Here is a 21,026-nt window from a genome sequence, read left to right on the forward strand (position 1 = left end):
GGGCACGGAACTGTTATATATATGCGCCAGATTGAAATGTTCAGAATGCTTTAGTTTCTCCCTGATAGGTCTTTAATAAGTCAACAAGGCCAACAGGTCTGCCCCATCCACATCTCGCTTAATCTTAATCCTTTCGCTCTATTTTGTTCGCGATAAAATTCTCCAACGCTACTTCATTAAATTTACAACTGTATTAAGAAGCGAGAAGAAGTTGAACCTGTACATACTAGCTTGCAGTAGTCTCTGTAGATGTAGAAAGATACCACTTTTCTTATATCAATTTGTACCTTATCGCACTTAGCTTGCTTGTTTGAGCATAAATGTATAATAAAGGTCCTCCATTCATTCATTAAAATGTTTTCGCAACACGCATCTCTTCGGGCCAAATATGTATTGGCCACCACTACTCAGCAACAAGGATCACTTACGGAAACGACTGATTGATTTATTGCGTTTGTTATGAAGTGGTTAAGGCTCATTTCTCACAAATGAGCCCCCGACTGCCTGCCAACTCACCATGCCGGTGTTTCTTGGCAACGCACGACCATAAACGTGTCATCACTCGCCAACCGTCGTCAGAAATACGACCAGCGAGTGAGTCGGATGTCAATGATGACCACTGGCCTCTTCTTATCAGTAAATTACGACCTCACGCGGGCTACTGTGCCGAAAATGTGATCCGTTAGCGGTTTTACAGCGAACTAACGAGCCAGACTACAAAGGATTTGGTATCAGGAGCATGTTCTTGTAGATAAGGAAAATGGATTGGTCACAAATCCTAGGATAGGCCAGACCACATGGCCAGCGGCTTGGGCATAGGTCACCGTGAGAGGCCTACTGAGTAGATCAGCCGATTCATGTCGCACACTGATGAATCATAGTCTTATACTTAGAGTTTTATACTTATAACTAGTGCTTTTGTAGATGACATGCAAATCACTTATACATTTACATAATTTATGAATGCTGATGTTCATCATGGACCAACGCACACATGTCACAAGTATGAAATCCCCATCATGTATCATTAAATGGTTCTGTAATTATACTAAGTTTACACCTCACCTTGTCTTATATCAACATGCCTAAGCTTATGAATCTCTTTACATTTACTTACATCGAACTTACTCGAATTTCATAAAAGTTTGAATAACTTTGGAACATTGAGAGAAATGGGACTGGTGTCGACAATGAAGAGTCGTGTAATGTTACTGTTTCGATAGCAGCTTATATTACGTCTTTGATATTGTGTCTATCCATCATTTCATTGGTATTGTCTTTGAGGAGACCATAGAGAGCATCTTTGTGAAAAGCAGTAAGTCATGGTTGTTTCATATTAACGGCAGTTCGGAGCCGCCCGCTATGTGTCGCTTGTTTACCGTATAGGTCACTACATGACCTCCTTAATACTTAATTATTGTTAGAGGCGTATCCAAGAATATGTGCTGCATGTTTAAGATACGTACTTCTACTGCAAGTTATTCTTCAACTTCCAGCCCGAGTCCGGCAGCCCAACAGATTATCGTTATTCTGTACTGTACTGAAACAAATGAGAATCCATATTGCGCAGAGAGATTATCTCTGAGATTTGCCGGGCTAATGTCCGTGTAATGCGTCCCTAATGACCTGTCACGCTCCATCGCTAATCAGGCCTGCGCTAATCTCATGCTCCGCCCCAGTTTCCAAACAGACCACATGTGTCCTCCATCTTTTTAATGTGGTCAAAGTTCATCTGTCCCGGCATTCCATCCAGGAGAAGTTGCGCTGGTGCACAAACGGTGTGACACAGTCGCCATCTAAAGTTTTCGCCTCACCTCAGGGAAGATCGGCAGTGATTGGGTAGGTGTGTAAGTCATCTGTAATTGGTTAGGACGACGTGTGTGTTGTTGTTGTCAGCTCTCTGTGACAGACTGGGGATCCAGACGAGCCCTGAAACAGGGTGACATATGACTGAGCGGTAGACGCTGGGCCCCTTGGTTCGGTTTAGCTTCGCTTGTCAGGTTTGCGGACGGCCTGTCTGTTTGGACGTTTGCGCCGACTACTGTTCCTGTCTTCACTGTATGTATGCGCACTTTTATGTAAACGGTGAGTCTTTAAGTGTTTTAGTGCTGTGGCAGTAATGTGTGAGCTCTCTCGGTTCTAGTGGAATCGGAGCTTGTTTTCTCTGTAACATTGCCCGGTTTGATCCTGTTATGTGCTCTACGCTATACATGATGACAATAGCCCTTTGAAACTCTCCCCTCTCTTCAATTACCAGACACGCATATCTCAGCGGGCCCGACCTCCCGAAAGGGACACAAGGAACGGAGGTTTGCAACGAAAACATTGCATCAGGCGACAACAATCACATTGTTGACTGGGGTACCCACTGTCTTGACCGCAAAGCAGGCTTGGCACGCAAATACTCTCAGCACGGGGGCGGACGACCCTGGTGAACCTGAAACAACCCAGGAAAAAAATTCTCCTTCTGCGACAAACAACAAGACGCGCCGTAAATAGGAAGTTCGTCACGGCTGCGGAGATTGGTTGGAGCGGCGACTGAAATTTAAACCCGACCATTCGGAGGGTTCATGTTCTCGGGAAAACACGTGGTGACACGCAGGACGACGGCCTGACCCCGTCTGGCTCAAGGAAACTCCAATCGCCCGATGACAAGTACAATAAATAAATCGCGATCGTGATTTTCTACAGGAGTCATCATCTCGTCGACGACGTTCGTTTGTGCACGTGCGTCCTCGGCCTGCCCGGAGCTGCCTTCCGTCGGGACTTTGTCGTGCGCTGTTCGTGAGTTGTCGTCACCCCTGGTCTCCAGGGGAAGCCTGCTAATTCCTAGCATTTTCTCCTTGCGCCATTCAGCAGTGCCCAAGCGAGGATAATACCCGTCCTTTTCCATCAAAGGTTTGGCCCGCAGTCTAAAGAGGATCCTCCGAGATGAGGTGAGATTTACACGTGTTTTTACTACTGTTGGATTACTTTGAACGGTTTAGAGCCATGTTTATCTTCACAACACGATGTTGCCCGTATTTCGTTAGATTTTCCTTTATTTGCTCAGTACAGGGGAATATTAAGGAACGCCTTTATGTTTGTCCTGCGGGAGGGTTAGCTGTAAAGGTCAGTGGGAGATAAATCTTGTTCACGGCCCTGCAGAGTACTTGTAGTGACGTTTCCTGTCCGACCGGAAACCGGCCAACTTCAGGAACGCGCCCTTCGTTCTAGTAGCTTCCCGTAGCCTTGGGCAAAATTCGTCGAAAGTTTCTGGCCCAGCTTCTCCCGTTTTGGAAGCACATTTTCATTATTTTGTATCAACCCCGTGTGGACGGTCTTCGAATCCCCTGTCAGTCTATCGGTCTTTAACCTAAAAATGTCCTTGTCGTCTTTCACCGTGGAATATATCAATTGTCCGTCAGGGTATCAGCTGGTAGGTTGCGGTGTATTTGGCCGGTTTCCAGACAGCTAACCTATAGACCCGCGGCCCAGCACAAAAGCCTGGACTTCCCCTTCAGCGGGGCGGAACAAATAAAACATTACGACACAGGCGCGGTTTGATACTCAGTCTTACTGATACTTCTGGTGTAACCTTGGCTTTGGCGTCCCCTCAAAGTAATGTTAAAATCACAAACATAAGGTTAACACCGCTGAGACAAAGACCTCGCTGACACATTTGACGAACAGACAAACCTCGGCTCACATTTCACATGGTGTAGGAATACCCCCGGCTCTGTAGTGGAAGGGATCCTACAAACAGATCAGGTAGAGTTGTATACAAGAGACCACTCCACGGCGCTGACCTCTGACCTCTCATTGGTGGGTCAGAAGTGCCTCCCGAGGCAAGGGGGACTCGAACTGGCACTAGTACTAGTGGAAGGTCCCGGGAAGTTGTTTCAGTGACTCAACCTACGAGCTCACAGCGGTCGTAGCGGTTTAGGGTTCGAACCCCAATTGGGACCTGACCGTGACGGAAGGTCGTGGTCATTAGCGGTGTATCCACTTTCCATCAACAGACGTAAAACAACCGGATTCCCTACACTCAGCTCAGAACGTTCGCGAGGATTCCCGTTAGAGCGAAGCCAGCCATTTCTCCGGGCTGGTGCCAGACGCGGGTTTAGTGGCAGGGACTGGCGGACGTATATCCACACCTTGGGATTTTCCTTATCTGACAGCCGGGGTTCAGGAGATCCCACCACACGGGGAGGTTTAAAGTTCAGCCGTGTAATCTGCAGGGACGGGAAGGAGGAATAATGTGGCCTTTCTCTCCCCTTGATAGGTCCAAGAAGATGCTGCTACTGGTATCGGGACTCTTCCTGGTATTGTGGAGAAACGTCGAGGCCGCAGCCGCCGATTCAGGTAGGTCCTTGTGATTTGGTGCCTTCGGGGCCCTTTGTGCCGTGTAGTGATTTTAGCCAACAAATCGTAGCGTTTATGTCTCGGGGCTAGCTCGCCAAGGAAAATTGTTCCTAGGGCGTCGCGGGGTAGCGGGCTTCTGGAGTTGATTTACTTCGATAGCACAAGTACCAAGTTATTTGCCATTCCATCTTGGGAGGGCATATTTACATACGTACGAAGAGGCCGGTAGCACAAATACCGGTATGGCACAATGTAGTTCTTGCATGGTGGGAAAGATACATTGCAATCGCCAGGCAATTAGAACTATAACTTTGTGCAGACATGCATGCCGCCACAGCTAGCGTCGGGGCTGCCCCTTTTCTATTCTTGAACAGGTGATGCGAAATCAATCAAGGAAATAACCCTTTGTTAGGTACAATTGTTCCGTAGTCTGTGCCTGCAACAGACTTTGGACCCTTCCCATTACCGTGAAGTTGGGTTATGTCCTTGATCTAACTAGTTATGGTCCCTTCTTTCCCCACACCCTAACCTGTTCACTTGTGTGTGTCAGCGCCCGTAACATGTGTCCCCTCAGGGGCAAGCCGACGTGAACCCGGCCACTCCAAGGTCTGGCGGAGTCACAGCCTTAAACGATCTAAACCAAATATGTGTGGTACTTAGGAAAAGCTGAGGTGCATGTGTGCAGTGTGTATACCCGTGACGTTCCCCCTACTCTGCCCTCCCCACAGCCTTGGATCAGTTTTCAAAAACAGCTGGCAGCGGTCTGAGCGTGGTGCTAGGTCGGCACCTGTACAAATACCACTCCGGAGTGGCCGCGGAAGAGTGTGCGAGACGGTGCGTGCAGGAGGAAGACTTTGTCTGCCGGTCCTTCGATATCAATAAAGTTGGGTGCTACGTCATAGCGGAAAACTGGCCGAGTGCGCCCGAGGACAAGTACAAATGCACGTCCCCGGAGTGCGGATGGGACCACTACGAGCGACTAGGTACGTGGCGGCAACGTCGTTTCCTGGCCTAGTGCTTCCTCGCGCCTGGCCACCCCTATCACACAGTTCACAGGTCCGTCATAACACTGCAACTGTGGTGCCTGACGGTCTGTCGAACTTGTATATAGGGGTGGTCAGGGTGTTGTATGTGTGCTTGCCGGAGTTCGACGGTCTGACGTTCGGAACACCTTCCACTGCGCCTCACCGTGTGTCGAGACCAGTCCGTGCACTCTCTCAGTCTCTGCCATGCCTTTTCTCTTGCTGTGCTGCTGCATATGCTTTGCTTTTTATTTTCAGTCTTTTTTTTTTTCATTTCGAAGAGTCCGTGTGCGTGTCTTGTCCAGGACATACATGTAACGGTATTTCAAGGTCACCAACTAGTGCTCACTTAAGCTGCACACGAGCTCCGCACAAGAATATTTGGTCAAAATTGCCAACACAGCACTTTTTTTCTCATTGAATTAGTTAGTCTTCACTTTACACTGCACAGATCTTCCACTGAAACTGATTCATGACTTTTACTTTTAGGCAGAAAACGTCTCGTTTCAGGTTTGTACATTTACCCGTCATGTTGTGCAGTGCAAAAGGACGGTGTAAACCTGGAAACACTAGTAAAGGGCTTGGGCCATGGGGGAGGGGGATAGGCTAAGGTTGAGACCCGGGACATGTTCGTAGCGTTAGTGAACAGGCCCTTACCACAGTTCTGGGCGCGAATGTCAGCCTCCACACACCCATTACTTTCACACAGGGGGCAGAGTCGACATTGATTATTTTCACAGACTTCGAATTCATCCCCAAGGGCAGGTCCAATTATGGGAGAAGTCAGCTCGGAAATCTGTTCGCGGTTTCCGTTTTCACACCAAGAATGTGAGCAGACACAGACAGGTTTAAAACGTGATCTGTGGAGTGTGGGTCGGCAGTTTTTTGGTCCCCAGGTTAACCACCATGTTTTCTCTCCATAATCGCCCAGACGTCTTGTTTTCGCCCTTGTAAGTCGGATTAGAGCCATTGTGGTCTGCCCGGCTGGTCTAAAAACAAGCCACGCTCTGCTTTCTTTATGTACAGTAGGCGTTATGGTTCGGTCGTCGAGGATCCCCTTATGTGCTCAAGAACGCTATTTCTGGGGCTGAGAAAGGAGGCGTAACTCTAGCACGGGATGGGGGACTTACAGAAAAGATCCTATCTCTTTGACATGTCACTTAGGGCAGGTCTGAGGCGCTGCGTGTTTGTGTTTCTACCTGTCATCACATTTAGGGCAGGGTCGCCACAGGTATGTCCTGCCAAATAACACGTATTCTGCGGAGCCTGTCACATACATTCCGTCATATCATTCGCAAACGAGGTGACATTCCTACTAAAATGACCTCCAAAACAGAACAGTCTCCAATTATCAACCATGGTGCAGTCGATTTTTAAACTATTTCGATTCGATTTCACGTCTGCTTCTAGTACTGTTCATTCTCGATTTCTTCCCTCTTTACAGTCAACCCTCCTTAACTTGTGGCAAAATGCCTCGTGCGGCCCTCTGATCATCCCCGCAAGTCTAGTCTCCTCTAACCGCAGAAACCTCAGCCCCCATCCCTGGCAAATGTGCAGTACTAAACGAGATTAGGCTAAAGCTCTTTAGTAGGGACGGTAGCGGCCAAGAGTGCGTGCAGAGCGTCCCAGTCGGCTTAGGCCCAGCGTCACACTGGGGACGGTCCGAAATGCCAATAGAACTCGTGGCGTTTGTTCTGTGACAGGACAAGACAGAGTGGGATCTCCGGGGAGACCACCAAAGATGGCCTGGGTTGCTGATGTTACGCATAGCAGGGCGTGCGATAAATGAGACCCGCCGACAAAAAAAGTTTGACCCGCGGTTCGTCCACACAACAGTACTCCGTCAGCTGGACTTTCGTGAAGTATATTTTCTCGCCAAATTCGATACGTAAGCTGGTCAAACAATTTACACAACTGTTTCAAAATCTTCAGTAGTGAGATTAGTACTTGCCTGTGCACTGCACACTACACAATGTATAGAAATAAACGACGTCCCTCTCACGCCCTTTCTTTAGACAGTGTTTGTCTAGTCATGGAATGTCAGCATTTATGAGATTATCATACACGAGATACCAAATTCAAAGTAATCCTAAGATAACGTTAGAGTGAAAAATGTGTCCAAACATTTTGCAGACAGATAAAAGATTTTGTAGTAGACTGCCGGATACAAATGCTTCATAGAAAAGTAAAACAAAAAACAAAAGATACAGATGAAATTAATTCATCTTCCTGGTGTCAAGGGTACCCTGTCGCTATTTGTCGTATTCTCCAAGCAGAGGTTGAGTCGCGGAGATACAGTAGTAGTCGGGAGTTTTAACGCCTCCCTCCTCTCACTACCAGGAGCGAGTCGGAAAAAATCCCGACTACTGTACTACTAAATCTCCGCGGCTCAACCTCTGCTTGGAGAATATTTTGTCGTGCATGCTGCCGGGCGTTCCCTATGGGGACTCTAATGATGAAGAAACCAGTTGAGCCAAGGTCGGGGCGCGCGCTGATGGGTGCTCATGAGGCACTGACCTCGTTACTGCCGATGATTTAGAGTTAGAGTTTGAAAAAGCACGGAGGTACTTCCTAAATGGCTGTGCAACGAACTAGTTTGACGCAATGTCTCTTTCGAACTGGATTTTGCGGACACTGTTTTAGAATTCATAACTGTTTGTCAAAGTAGGATGGTAATTAGATAAAACTAGAGCTATTCAACAATTCGATAGGTATTTCCTCTTAACATCAGGGGTTGCTGTCTTGAGCCTTGTCATGGTTCCAGGGACTTACTCATAATTTTGCAAAACTGATGACGTCTGCCCGGCAGACCCAGATCTACAGCTGAGAGCGAAGGTCGCATCTGTTCGGTGGTAGTGCCTTTATAGAGGTAAACCCCAGGAAGAATGTCTTGCCCCAGTTACCTTGGCTGACCCGATGTCGACACGGAAGCTTCCAGAGCAAACCAATGGGACATGAGCCAAGCAAAACCTGCACAGAAGATTGTAAACATTTGAGCTATTTCCAACACACCACCCTGGCGGTTTCTAGAATCCCCTTCCCTTCCTCTAGAGGCCACTCGAAACCGAAGTTTCGAGAACATCCAAGAAGGACAACGGACTTCCCTTCTCTCGGTTTCGTTCAAAAGTGGCCTCTGTGGAACGATCGAGAAGATATATGATAAAACACATGGTGCTGCCCTGGAGCAGTGTGTGAAATGTTGGGGTTGAATGATCAAGTGTGCCCAAAGCACCTCGCTTGTTCTCGTGCGGGTGAGAAGAATGTACTGTGTAACGAGCAGACACATGTCACTGACACTAGTTTAGAAGCCTACATACACACGAGTAACTGGCCGGGGGTTCTAAGATTACATTTGCTATAGTACTTTCATTCAAAGCTACATGTAGAATTTGGCCGACCTTGCAACTGCGGGGGATGTTTGGATTTATTACATGATCAGGATTGGTTTTGATTGTTTAGACGTACATCGATTGCGCTTTTCCTGTTTCTTGATGTCTGTAAGAGATGAAACAAAACAGACACTCTTTGTGTCTCCTCCGTCGTGGTTTGCTTATTTTGAGCATCCTGTCCCTGTCACGCACAACAGACGTCTTGTAAGATGTTTATGATAATCGTACTTGATAACAAGGTGATAGCGATACATCACGATATGTTCGTCTTGATTTCCAGGCCTAAAACCGACGGAGAAGAACGAGGTGTGTTTTACGAAGGAGGGGAAGATCGCCTACAACCCCGACACGCAGACCTGCTGTATCGATGGCGTCAAGGAAGGCGCCGAAAACAAGCACATATGCAAGACGTGCGGCTCGACAATGTTCGCCATGCCGAAGGACGGTCCCACCTGGAGGTGCTGTGGATCAAAACGCGACGTTCCGTACAATCCCGAATCCCATCACTGCTGCTTCGGCAATGTTCGGGAGGGACCCGAAGAGGAAACGGCCTGCTTCCGATGCGGAAAGAACGTCGTGTCCATCCCGGAGAAGGAGGCTGACGACTGGATGTGTTGCGGGAAGAAAAACAAGCCTTACAACACCAAGAAAGAACACTGCTGCTTCGGCGAGGTAAAAGAAGGGTCGGACGAGAAATTTGCGTGCCAGAAGTGCGGGAAAAAAGTTTTCAGCAAGCCCCGGTCGGACCCGTCCTGGAGATGTTGCGGGAAGAAGAACGACATGCCGTACAACCCCGACACTCACCACTGCTGTTTCCACGAGGTGAAGGAAGGGTCCCAGAAAGAGCACATGTGCCAGAGGTGTGGAGACAATGTCTTCAGCAAGATGATCTCCGAGCCGTCATACAAGTGCTGTGGACCTCAGATGGAGCCTTACAACCCTAACAGTCACCACTGCTGTTTTAACGAGGTAAGCCTGTTGTACGAGTCTGTTTTGGCTTTTAATGCATCTTTTACAAATACATAGCCTCTTCATTTAACTAGGATTTATGGCGACAAATATGTTATTATCATAACCCTTTAAAGCCGGTCTTTCACCGGTATATCTTCCTTATATAGTTTAATGTTTATTCAATGAAGGCAGCAAGCAGAGAAGCTCCTGAAACCGAAAAAAAAGGCTTTGTACCTATGGACAGCTATTCAGAAGTGAAACAATTTTGCCCTATAAATACATGTTTCATTGTTTCCTAAGGTTCGGAAAGGCTCTGAGAAGAAGAACGTGTGTCAGCGGTGCGGCGCGAACGTGTTCAGCCGCCCGTCCTCCGACCAGTCCTGGTGGTGCTGCGGCAACAAGGACCTGCCCTACAACCCCACCTCTCACACCTGCTGCGGCGGGGACGTGCTGAAGGGACCAGACGACGACAACGTGTGTCAGAAATGCGGCGACGTGTCCTTCCTGCGGCCCAAAACCGACCCACGCTGGCACTGCTGCGGCGACGACAACACCCCCTACAACCCGAAAACGCACTACTGCTGTTTCGGGCAGCTGAAGGACGGGGCGGAGTCGCAGTACACGTGCCTGCGGTGCGACAAGAAGGTGTCCACGGTGCCCGCGAACGGCCCCGTGTGGGGATGCTGTGCAGACCTGGCCTACAACACGGAGAAGCAGGTGTGCTGCAAGGACGAGGTCTTCCAGGGGACCAAGTGTAACGCGCCGGGTGTCAAGCCTGCATCTGGTGAGTTGTCATTCATCTCAGTCAGAATCTGGTTACCTGTGTGAATGGTAACCTTTCGTTTGAAATTGAATTCTCAAATTTCAGAGGAAGTAAACGTCGTGATATTTACGTATAGGAAAACTAGACATTCGGGTAAACAATATTCAATATTCCAGGTAAACTATGTTCTGCCAGTTCATTCTAGTGACGCTGAAGAAGAGTGATGGATGTCACTCGAAACGTCCGGAAGTACATTTTATCCTGTAGAGATTGAATTGTATTTGAAGAGTTGACATTTAAACCTTTCCAATTAATATTCTTTGAAATGATATTTAAATGATCTTTAAACATTCAAGAGATTCGAAACTGTGTATGTTGGCTGATCACCCATCAATGACATCATCATGTGAACACCTACGCTTTTGGCCTTCCTTCACCCTAACGTATACTGCCTAGTTCCTTCAGATAAGCAACATAAGTGTAAGTAACATGAACTCTCACTGATTCAACAACACATATAAGACAGGCCCATCAATCTGGCTACGAAACAGATATGTTCTCAGCCGTCTGTCTGGCAGACCTCACGACACAAGTCACTTCGAGTTGGATCGACAGTCACTTGTCCATTTACTGTGGGTTGTCTGTCACCTCACTGTGACATCGACTGGCCTTTTCCAGTCCTTATCTCAGCTTTGATTTAATCGGTTAGAGTGGGGCGGAGACCCTGGCCTCGACCCTGCTGCCCCCTTTCCAATCAAAGAACATTTACAGTTTACCATTCATTTCATACTAAATGGGTTCTAATAAGGCGGGTGAAGCTCCATTTCCGTTGGGAACCTTTGCGCTGTTAGCTTCTTGTGTCAGACTAACGACTGGTAACGTGTTTTCTGCCCATCTCTTTTCTTGTCCTTGGTAAAGTGTGTTTTCCAATCTTCACTTCGTCCAGTTCGGACATAAGTCACCACAGGAAGGCCGTTTACTCAGTATTGTGTTGCCATTGTTCTGAGATCTTCTAACTGAAAACGTTTGGCGTCAATGGATGCTACAAACATGACATTATCACTTCCAAATCTTCAAACGTTTGACAAGTGAGGTCAATCCATTAACCCTCCTGTCTTTTGGTCTTGTAGCCGTGATGAGATGTGTTCAAAGATACAGTCCCTTGTCACAGCACGACCGTTAAGATTATTCCAGTTTCACGACATTGATAGGTGCACTGCGGAGGTCAGTCCACTCCGCTCGGACCAGCCTGTTCTCCATCCCATCACTAAGATAAGTAAACCGGCTTTAGTACAAATAAATAAATGTGAGCTTTGCTAGGAAAATGTAAACCAACGCGGAAAAATGTTTGCGGTGACAACACGGAGGTCAACACAAAGCCAGGAGAAATGTTGCAGGGAATGCCTCCAGCTCCCAGCTTGTTTAATTAGGGGACAAGGGACACGTAGACCAGCTTTGGGAAAGTGGAATATTTAGGATTTTTTGCCCTGGGTAACGATCCGTTTCCTAGCTGTATTCAACACGGAGAGAACAACTCAATACTGATTGTTTACATTATTAGTGGTAATGAGTAGTTTTGTCAGCACAAAAATCTGCTCCGGTCATGAAAAATGCTGTGTGTGGTTCCTTCCCAAATGAACTCATTAAGAGCATTAATCACTTCTAAATCGGCCATTTTTGGCCACAGGGAGGCTGTCAGTGTTAGCACAGTACATGTCAGTACATGTTATAAAGATGGTACGACCCAAAGCTGTGTGCAAGTCGGTCTCCTACTTGCAATGAATCCATTGACCTATATGTAACGCATTATGGTTCAGTCTCAGATTGAAAAGACTGTTAAAGCCAGTGTGTGTATCTATTAATAAGAAGCTCAATAGGCAGGTCGCTTTCTTTGAGGTAAATGAAGGAGGAGCTAAGGATGGCATAAAATTAATGCAGCAAAGATATAGATTTCATGATTGAAATTTTTAAAAGCAGTACAATTCAACTCGTTGTGATTCATTCCAGTAGTTACTAGTATCTCTTATATGTCTCCCCAATAGACAATTAATGACTGTTCCCTCCAGCCGTCGATGATGATACACAGCAAAAAACAACAAGATTTTGTTTTCAAAACACACCTGGAAATTCGTCCTACCACCCACGATGGCAGACTTCGAAAACTAGAGCCGGTGGTATTCTTTCTAATAAACTGTTTTTCCTTGCCCAGGCGTCTAAAGGATAGCGATGGAGACCAAAGGGACTCTCTGTACATAGTACACGTCTGGACAGGCTTATTGGAGTTTCTGATCTAAACTATAGCTACCACAACATTCATGCTATCCTTTTAACTTGATATGAACAGACCTACAAGTATAAGCCTAGCATGGGATCCCCTCCCCCCTTTATCTGCCGAGTCTATTTGATCCTCTCAAATATTACGAAGAAGCCGAAAGAGACTCGGCAGCTATATCAGGAATACATATGCTAGGCTAATACAGGTTGGCTTCTGGCAGCAAAACTCACTTAGTCGTAGGCATACGATTCAGTAAGAACGTGAGCATCTGTATCTTCGTTCACGTACGTATCGTATGTTGGGCTACAGCTAAGAAGAAAACCGAAAAATGACAACATTTAGAATAACCGCCCCCCCGCCTCCCCAACAGTGTCGTACCAGACCCCCTCTCCCCATTAGAAACCTCTGATTGCTGCCCTCCCTTTTGTCCTGCAGTGGGCCAGCTGGGCTGCTTCAGATGCCCTCCCTGCCCTCTTCAGTCCTGAAGCTGAACAAACATACCGTTGTCTCTCTGTCCCCATCCATTCACAAACACGAGAATCTGCTGACCTCCATGTCGCACAATCGGCCATTGTGCCTGCTGTTTCTGTATTTATGCTATCTTCTAACAACTTCGCGGTCGTCTTTCCACTCTGTCAGTATCTGGGTCAAGTGTCATTGTCGATCCACCCCATATCTCAGTGGCAGGGGAAGAAAGTATGGCCTTGTACATCGCCAGTGTTTTCCGCCGTCTTTCCATGAATCTTGACTTGATTGAATATTTGGCCGGGATACAAGAAGCCACGTTTGAACCGTAGAAATCACAGGTCGCCATCTTAGGACTATCCCAAACATTTAATGACACGAGTTGGATAACTATAATAAGTACATGCTTCGGCCATCTGGGGAACATGATTTATTTTCTTATCAGACCCGGCTTATTTACATTCTTTTATAGTTGAGATAAGAGTCCCTGAGACTGGCATACACGCAGCAATTACCGACGTTGTAGCACAAATCAGTGGTGTTCACCTCACGCGGGCCTTGTGCAATATATCATCTCAAGAGTAAAACTGTAAAAGGGTGCGGAATGGACACGTTGGTGTGTAAGAGAGGGGTACTTATGAATGCATTTTGAGAAATGACTTAAGATACAAGACTCATTATTTCTAATTTTCTTGAATACTGGATGTGCTTCTTTTTGATATTTTCCTTCTTAATTTTATTAGTTTTCCCTTGATCTAAATTCAAGTCCATCAAGCTAGACAGTGACTCCGCTAATTTGATAATAGGTGTTCCGCGATGACGTCAAAAGTTATAGAGGCCGCCATATTGGTGGGGTCGGTGGATCCAATATGGCGACTGGTCATTCGAGGTACCCATGATTCTCAGGAAAATGTTACTGTACACGTCGGTACATGCAGTTTGAATCACGGCACGTTACGTTCAGGGAAATAATCTGTCTATAACATATTTGACGTTAATGACGTTAACAAGATGACGGACATTGACAATTCGCAATGATTCTAAACACTGTGATTATTTGCATTCCAATGTACGTAGCTATATGTTTCGGGATTTTATCATTGGATGGTTGGCTGATTTTTTAACTAGGTTTGAAGTTTCTAGTTAGGTAAATTCGTTTCGTTGGTTAGTTTGACTACGTGATATCTCTATTGAGTCATCGTTTGATCTATTGACTGATTGATTGACCGATAGATTGATCGATTGTTTAAATTATTGGTTGGTTGGTCGATCGATCGATCAATTGATTGATTGATTGATTAATTAATTAATTGGTTGATCTATACACCCATTTCTTCCTGCAGACTTGGCCGAGCAGACGAAACAAGGCGAGGACCCAGGGGCGTACAACTCGAATCCCGAGGGCTCCGAGGCGCCGAAGGAGCCGGCCTTCAAACCCGAGGGCGAGGAGGCCGGGACGGGCGGCTGCAGCGTCAACACGGGCGGGCGGCAGACAGCCACGCAGATCTGCTGTGGAAACAGGTCAGGCACCGCCCTTCTCTCACCACCCATTGTACCGCACACTTCCCACAGGATACTGTTGAATAAACGACACTAAACAGAACAGGACAGGATCACGAAGTGGCCCAGAAAACAGGTCTTGATTTATAAGGACACCCACGTTCTTGTAGCAAAGGCCTAAAAATGATTTCTTTCAACCCATCTTTGCTTCACTGTGTGAAAGCTGCATCAAAGCATTCTATTTATATATTGATCTTTAGGGTAGTCCCTTCAGTTAACGTAGTAACTGATTTCCAAGGGAGCCCTATATACATGTTCGCACATGTTCGTACAACGACGGGTTATACCGCCCCTTACGGGGTGACACACCCGTCCGGGTGAATGATGTAGATCACCATGTGGCTGATACGAGACAGAGGTCGCCAGGCCTCCATCCGGGTGATTTGAAGTGAATCACCAACTTCCGACAGAAGGATTTGCACCAACGCACACCGCACCATCGCACGTGTGGGGGTTCTTTAACGTGCATGGGGTATGGCTCTCCCCATACACGGGACCTCCATTTAACGTCCTATCCGAGGGACGACTCATTTTCACTTGAGTAAAGTGAGGAAAGTCGTGTAAAGTGCCTTTCCCAAGGGCACAAGACCGGCAACACGGCAGGCGGATTCGAACCGGCGACCTCTCGATCACGGGCCGAATACACTACCACTGTGCTACGCGGCCCCATTGGTGACTTGAATGAGGGTTCTGGTTATTACCTTCGTCAAGAAGGTTATGTTTTATGGTACTTGTGTCTGTCCTTGTGTGTGTGTAGGTGGACAGCATAACTTGTCGTGCATGGGCCTTCATGGTATTTAGTATGTTGTTAGAGGCTGGCAGGATGAAGAAACTATTAGAGCCCCTGGCGGCTTTCCATGGCGGTGCAACAGGGCTTCCGTTTTTTTTATATCTGGACACGCTATGGTCATGATTTTCGGATTGGTAATAGCTCTTAGATAGATAGATAGATAGATAGATAGATGGTGTTTATTGGGAAATCGCAGTGTCAGAGCTCTTGTTCTATCGCAATGAAATCTCACAGTTTACCTGACTACTCTTTCCTGGGAAAACGCCTGTTGTTACAGAACACCGAGCCCAGCTTAGGTTTGATACGCGCTGATAAGTGAAGTTAGTGAACCCAGGAAATTCCTTTCCAACGTTTATTTTTAGAAGCAAAGAACATGAGTACATAGAAACAACAATCGGGATAATGAATATTGAGACTGGGCACTGACACGTGACACTTTAGCCGTCATAAGTTCTAGCATTTAAGACGAAGAACGTTTTAGATTGATGAAATGTTATACCAAGATACTGTTGTTGAAATTGTCCCTCAGGAAATTAATTCCCCGTTTTCGTAGCTAAAGACATTGAGTTATTACACTTGCATACCGCAAAACAGGTCAGCTTTACTTTCACAATTTGTATAGGTTGTATGATTAGTATCTTGTAACAGGAGTCCGCCTATCAAAACCCTAACGATATGCTGTTTCTATCGTCGTACTATAAAAGGGGTGGCTTCATGATCACGGTTTTCGCGGTGACCTCTTGGCACCATGAAATTAAAATCATCGCGAACATTTCTCCTTTTACAGTATAACACCCTGCATATCATTTTCAACCGCGAACGTAAAACATTCTCCTACGCAAAGGCGAAAAAGAGTCGTCAGAGGGACTCCATCTGTTTTCACAGGCTTTGCCGTGATTGTCAACCCTGAGTGTGAGGATGACGTAAAACAACCGCGAATACACCATTTTTTCCTCCGCTTAATTAAATCCCCGCAAATATTTACCCTTTTATGGTATTTCCTCAAGTCTTCCTTCAACTTTTCTCGACGTTTCTAAAGCCTAAAAGCAGACGTGTCTGCTGCATGATAAAAAGAAAATAATTTGGCCAAAGAGTTGCCATGGGATTTCAGTCATTCTTTTGCAGTCCATCCAGCTATACGCCGGCCGGACAGTTCACTCCTAGGTCAATTAACTCCTATTAGGATTTTATTCCTAACTTGCCCAAAGTTACTCTCCAAGCAGAGGTTAGGTTTCGGCTGTTTGTTAAAATGTTTTAGGCGTTTTATCGGGCCAACGTCCCCTATTACTATTCGGCCAGACCGGAGTCTGATAGAGACTAATGTTTCTAGGCATGAATTTAGGCCAATCAGCATACCGTGTCCAGATTAAGGTAAGGCCGGGCTGGACAGGTGGAATGTTAGTCGGTTTCCGCTCCGTCTACCCAGGTGAGATCTCCCAGGTGCCATGGAGGCTTTCACGTCCGGACCGGACACAGAAGTCAATCTCTCTCACCTGTAATTATAGGGTGTGCGGCGTGTTTAATCGCTACTGGCTCATCTACAAACGAACACCGGCTCGCGATGGACCTCCTATCAAGAAACACGTTTTTATTCTCATGTAGAAGGACTAAAACCCCATGTTAATTAAGATACAAATTAACATATTTTGCAGACATTCTCCGCATTCTAGGGTACCAGCAAAGGTCAAATGATTTGATCTATAAGATATTTTGTCCGCTTACGTTACGTTGCGCAGTAAACATATGAAGCAGTAATTAGACTTTGCCATAACAAATGTAGAGAGCCCGGTGACTGATAACGGTGGGTTATTTATAGCCGAAAATCACACACTTAAAACACCAAGGGAAGATGTGATCATGTTTCATGACTACTTAAGTGTAGACACAAGTGCCCTGTAGAACAAACTTCACGTGTCTTATGCTCGGTGATGCCTGCATGATTTATTGGACGGGACTTAAGAATTTTATCTTCCTCTCTATATCTATACACAACTACTTGGGGCATCGGAAATTTCCGTAATCCGTGGTTTCCTGTTCGCGGCTCGTGAGACCGGGAAGGGTTTGAGGACCGGTGGTTTCCTGTCCGCAGCCAGCGGTAGACATGACGGCAGCTCCAGACACGGCGATTCTAGACGTTTCGTCACGTTCCGTTTGTTCTGCGTTACTCGATTCTGGCGTGAAATGTCCCAGCCCACCTGTGAAGTACTAGTAAACGGACACGCTCCTTCCATGTGTAAACGTTAGCAGTGTACCTGAACTGTTCCTTCATTGTCCGATAACCACAACGTCAGAAAGGTTGAACCAAGTCTTTGTGTGAAGTTGTCGACAGTCGAGTGCACCCCCCTGATCCTCTATCTCAGTGATATGAACACCTTGACTTTCTCAAATGGTCTTATATTATATAGCCCAGCCCAGACACAGAAGCCCAGACACAGGATAAAGATTATTTCTTGCATTGTTAACGTTATATGAAATTTGAAAATCAGCTAGCTGTGTTTCAAACGACGGATGTTAATATGAAATTCATAATGTCCTTACAATACATATATTGTACGCAAGGGGCCAGTTCCTGACAATATGCGGTTACTTGTGTCAAGGTGTTCCTTTTCAACCTCTTTGCTTGTTTCAGCCGCAGGCACGTATCATTATTGAAGTTATCCGGGGTCAACCCTTGTGTCAACTTTGTAAAATGAAATGTCCCCAAGTTGAAATATTGCTGAGTTTGCTTAGTGACACTCGTCGTTTCCTTATTCAAAACGCACAGCGCGGGAAGTCCTGACTTGGCGAAAGCTAGCTCAAGTTTCGCCAACAGGGTCATTCATGCGTGGAATGCTTCATTATGGACGAGGCTGGTTCTTTGTCCTGACAGGCCGCGTCCTTGTGACGTCGTCTGCCTGATCTTTCAGGGCACACGATAGTACAAGTGGGCACGTAGGTGCTTATACTTTAAGCATGGCTTTTCTGTATCTAGAGATACATGTGTGTATTTATGTGTTAGTGCTCCTATTCTCATCTGATTTTGATTTGATTGATTGATTGATTGATTGATTGGTTTTATTTATTCGCCCATTAAAACAAAAAAGAACAAGGGTGAGAAAAAAAAGCCATGGGCTTATTCTAGTGACTAGTTGCTCAATCAAAGTTAACAAATGACAGTATAGATTCAACTAATCAGAAAATGGTAACTGTATAGATTATAGAATAAGAGTGATAATAACGTAACTTATAATAACAGCAATTGGTAAGATATAACTACTTAACCAACTGTAACAACTAAAGTAGCAACCAAGGTGTAGGAAAAGGATGAACATTTGTGGGCACTTGTCATTGAGAACATTCGAGTTTTACTTGGATATGTTTCAAATTGTCCTAATGCCTAATGTCTTGTGCTGTATATAGATGAAAATCTGAATTGTAGTTAAAAAGATCTGGAAATTGATTTCGTCCTGGCATCATATGAGGCAATGTTGTCGTTCAACGTGAACGACAGCATAGATATTTCCAAATATCATATGTCAGGACCCAACACATAGCTCGCCCTGCATCACTTCCGTATAGATAAGACACTGTTGGCCTTCGCATATTTCGAGTTCGTAGGAAACAATAGGTGCTGGCGCGCGCAGCGGTGTTAGTAATGACAAGATCACAGGAACGATTTGTATCATTATCTGAAATTCACCCCAAGGCACAGAGCTAATGTAGTGCTGACATAGACAGAGCCTGTCTTTCCTAGCTTTGTGTCTGGCTTTTCCGGTGGAAACTCTGTATACGAATATTCGAACCGGCAGTGAAGGTTGGTTCTAACTTTATGTTTGGTTTTTAGACTGAAAATCTAAGAATATTTGAGCATGCAGTGAAGGCAATCAAGTTTTAATCGGATTTGAACGGTCTCGAACAGAGCCCCTCTATGTCTGACCGCCTTGGACAGGAAACCGCATGGTATACACCCATGTTAGAACCGGAAGCGAGATTTGCTATTTTAGCATGGAATATCCATTTATCATCCCTGGCATCAACTGGTTGCACAGAACAGAAGAGAAGCGATACCAATCCGGCTCTGCCGACCCTAGGATGTAGTGAGAAACAAAAGGAATGTGTACGCCCAGGAGGTGTCTTTTGGCGGGAGGCCTATAGATGATGAAATGTTCTATTTTGCAAACATTGTCCTCGCTGCAGGCCACCGTGCTTTCTCAACAGATTAGTTTACCGCTGACGGTGCTAAACGATGTCTAGACTCTATTCAAAATGGTCCCAAAGCCTCACATTATGTCCGAAGGTCAGCCCGGCCGGAAACCGTTGCGGTGGTGGTCTTCTGAGGACTCCTGACATGAACGGGATAAAAGCGGTCTGAGCTGAGACTAGAAACTCTGAACCTGTCTAATCACTTGAGAGGACACGTACCGTTCGGAAGGATGGAAGTTGACATTTCGTCCTTCAATTAAGACATTGAGAGTTAATTGCGCGTTAATGACAAAGTGTATGGCGCACGCTGTAGACATAACATCGTACAACAGATGCAGGTGCTTGTACAAAACATGTTAAGGTTCGGTGGATGTAAACACATATATATCTGGTTCAATGGTAGGAATTTCCAACTGCTATTATTAAGTGAGTGGTCAAAGAGCATGAAAGGAAGGGCAACTAATAATTGTGCACATGTAAATGGAAGAGGGTGGCGAAATGGTAAACCTAGACACCTCTGTTCTCTCTGATAGGCCCGGGTTCTGTATAGACCTGATGCAAAATCGGCTCAAATATGTTGTGGTCTGTTCCTATACTGTATACAGACAAGACAACAGTTTATTGTCCTTTACACTCCCAATCTCATATTAGAAATACGGTATTGCAACCTTATTACATCTTTAATTTTACAACTACTCTACGTCGATGAAGGCTTGACATCCAGGCTAGATAATGATGCAATACAAAAGTGGCTCAAGCAACTTGATATATTGTCAGGTGTTTCAGACAACCGTTGATCTGGAATCTGAAGTTCAACAGGTGTTTAACGAAAATAATCATGTGAACTGATACTTGGAGAAAACAAAGGGCTCGAATGGTGCGTAAATGTACTAAAATCCGCACCTCCGTCTGCGTGATATTCCTACCAGGACGTTTACAGACTATGGTCTAGAACTAGAACTGACATTATTTCTGGTCTCCATGTAGACGGGGTGTTTAAGCCTGTCAGTATGAAAGCAGTTCAAGTTATCTCGAGTAAGATAAAATTCTTATGAAGAACAGATGTCGGATACAGCACAGAGTCTAAACTTGGACAGCTTTTAACCGCCAAGGTCAAGGTCGTCATGTCCAAAGGTCTAGCGTGGGGATAGAGTTGACGACCTTAATCACAAGTGACACTAAATACTTTGCTGAAGTTGGTTCGAGCACCACTGAAAAGGCTTAAGTTATCGTTAGTGTGGAATCTGCCAAATCGTAAATCACTGTCGGACGTTCCAACATCCTT

The 21,026-nt window shown here is 45.8% G+C and overlaps 1 protein-coding gene across 7 annotated transcripts in view; it reads left to right on the forward strand.

The window, feature by feature from the left end:
• The first annotated feature begins 1,623 nt into the window (after positions 1-1,623).
• The window catches only part of LOC118428459, a 51,760-nt gene continuing 32,357 nt past the window's right edge, over positions 1,624-21,026 (forward strand). For 2 of the 7 annotated variants that reach the window (XM_035838528.1, XM_035838527.1), the window contains exons 1-5: positions 3,810-4,344; positions 5,073-5,327; positions 9,036-9,724; positions 10,007-10,490; positions 14,553-14,730. In XM_035838528.1, the coding sequence (XP_035694421.1) occupies positions 4,239-4,344; positions 5,073-5,327; positions 9,036-9,724; positions 10,007-10,490; positions 14,553-14,730 (1,712 nt within the window). In that variant the 5' untranslated portion in view covers positions 3,810-4,238. Of the gene's footprint in view, positions 1,844-1,900; positions 2,059-2,257; positions 2,937-3,809; positions 4,345-5,072; positions 5,328-9,035; positions 9,725-10,006; positions 10,491-14,552; positions 14,731-21,026 lie in introns of those variants that run through there. The other 5 variants (XM_035838531.1, XM_035838529.1, XM_035838530.1 and 2 more) reach the window with 5 other exon arrangements.

The sequence above is a fragment of the Branchiostoma floridae genome, chromosome 13, assembly GCF_000003815.2.
Source record: "Branchiostoma floridae strain S238N-H82 chromosome 13, Bfl_VNyyK, whole genome shotgun sequence".
Lineage (NCBI taxonomy): Eukaryota > Metazoa > Chordata > Leptocardii > Amphioxiformes > Branchiostomatidae > Branchiostoma > Branchiostoma floridae.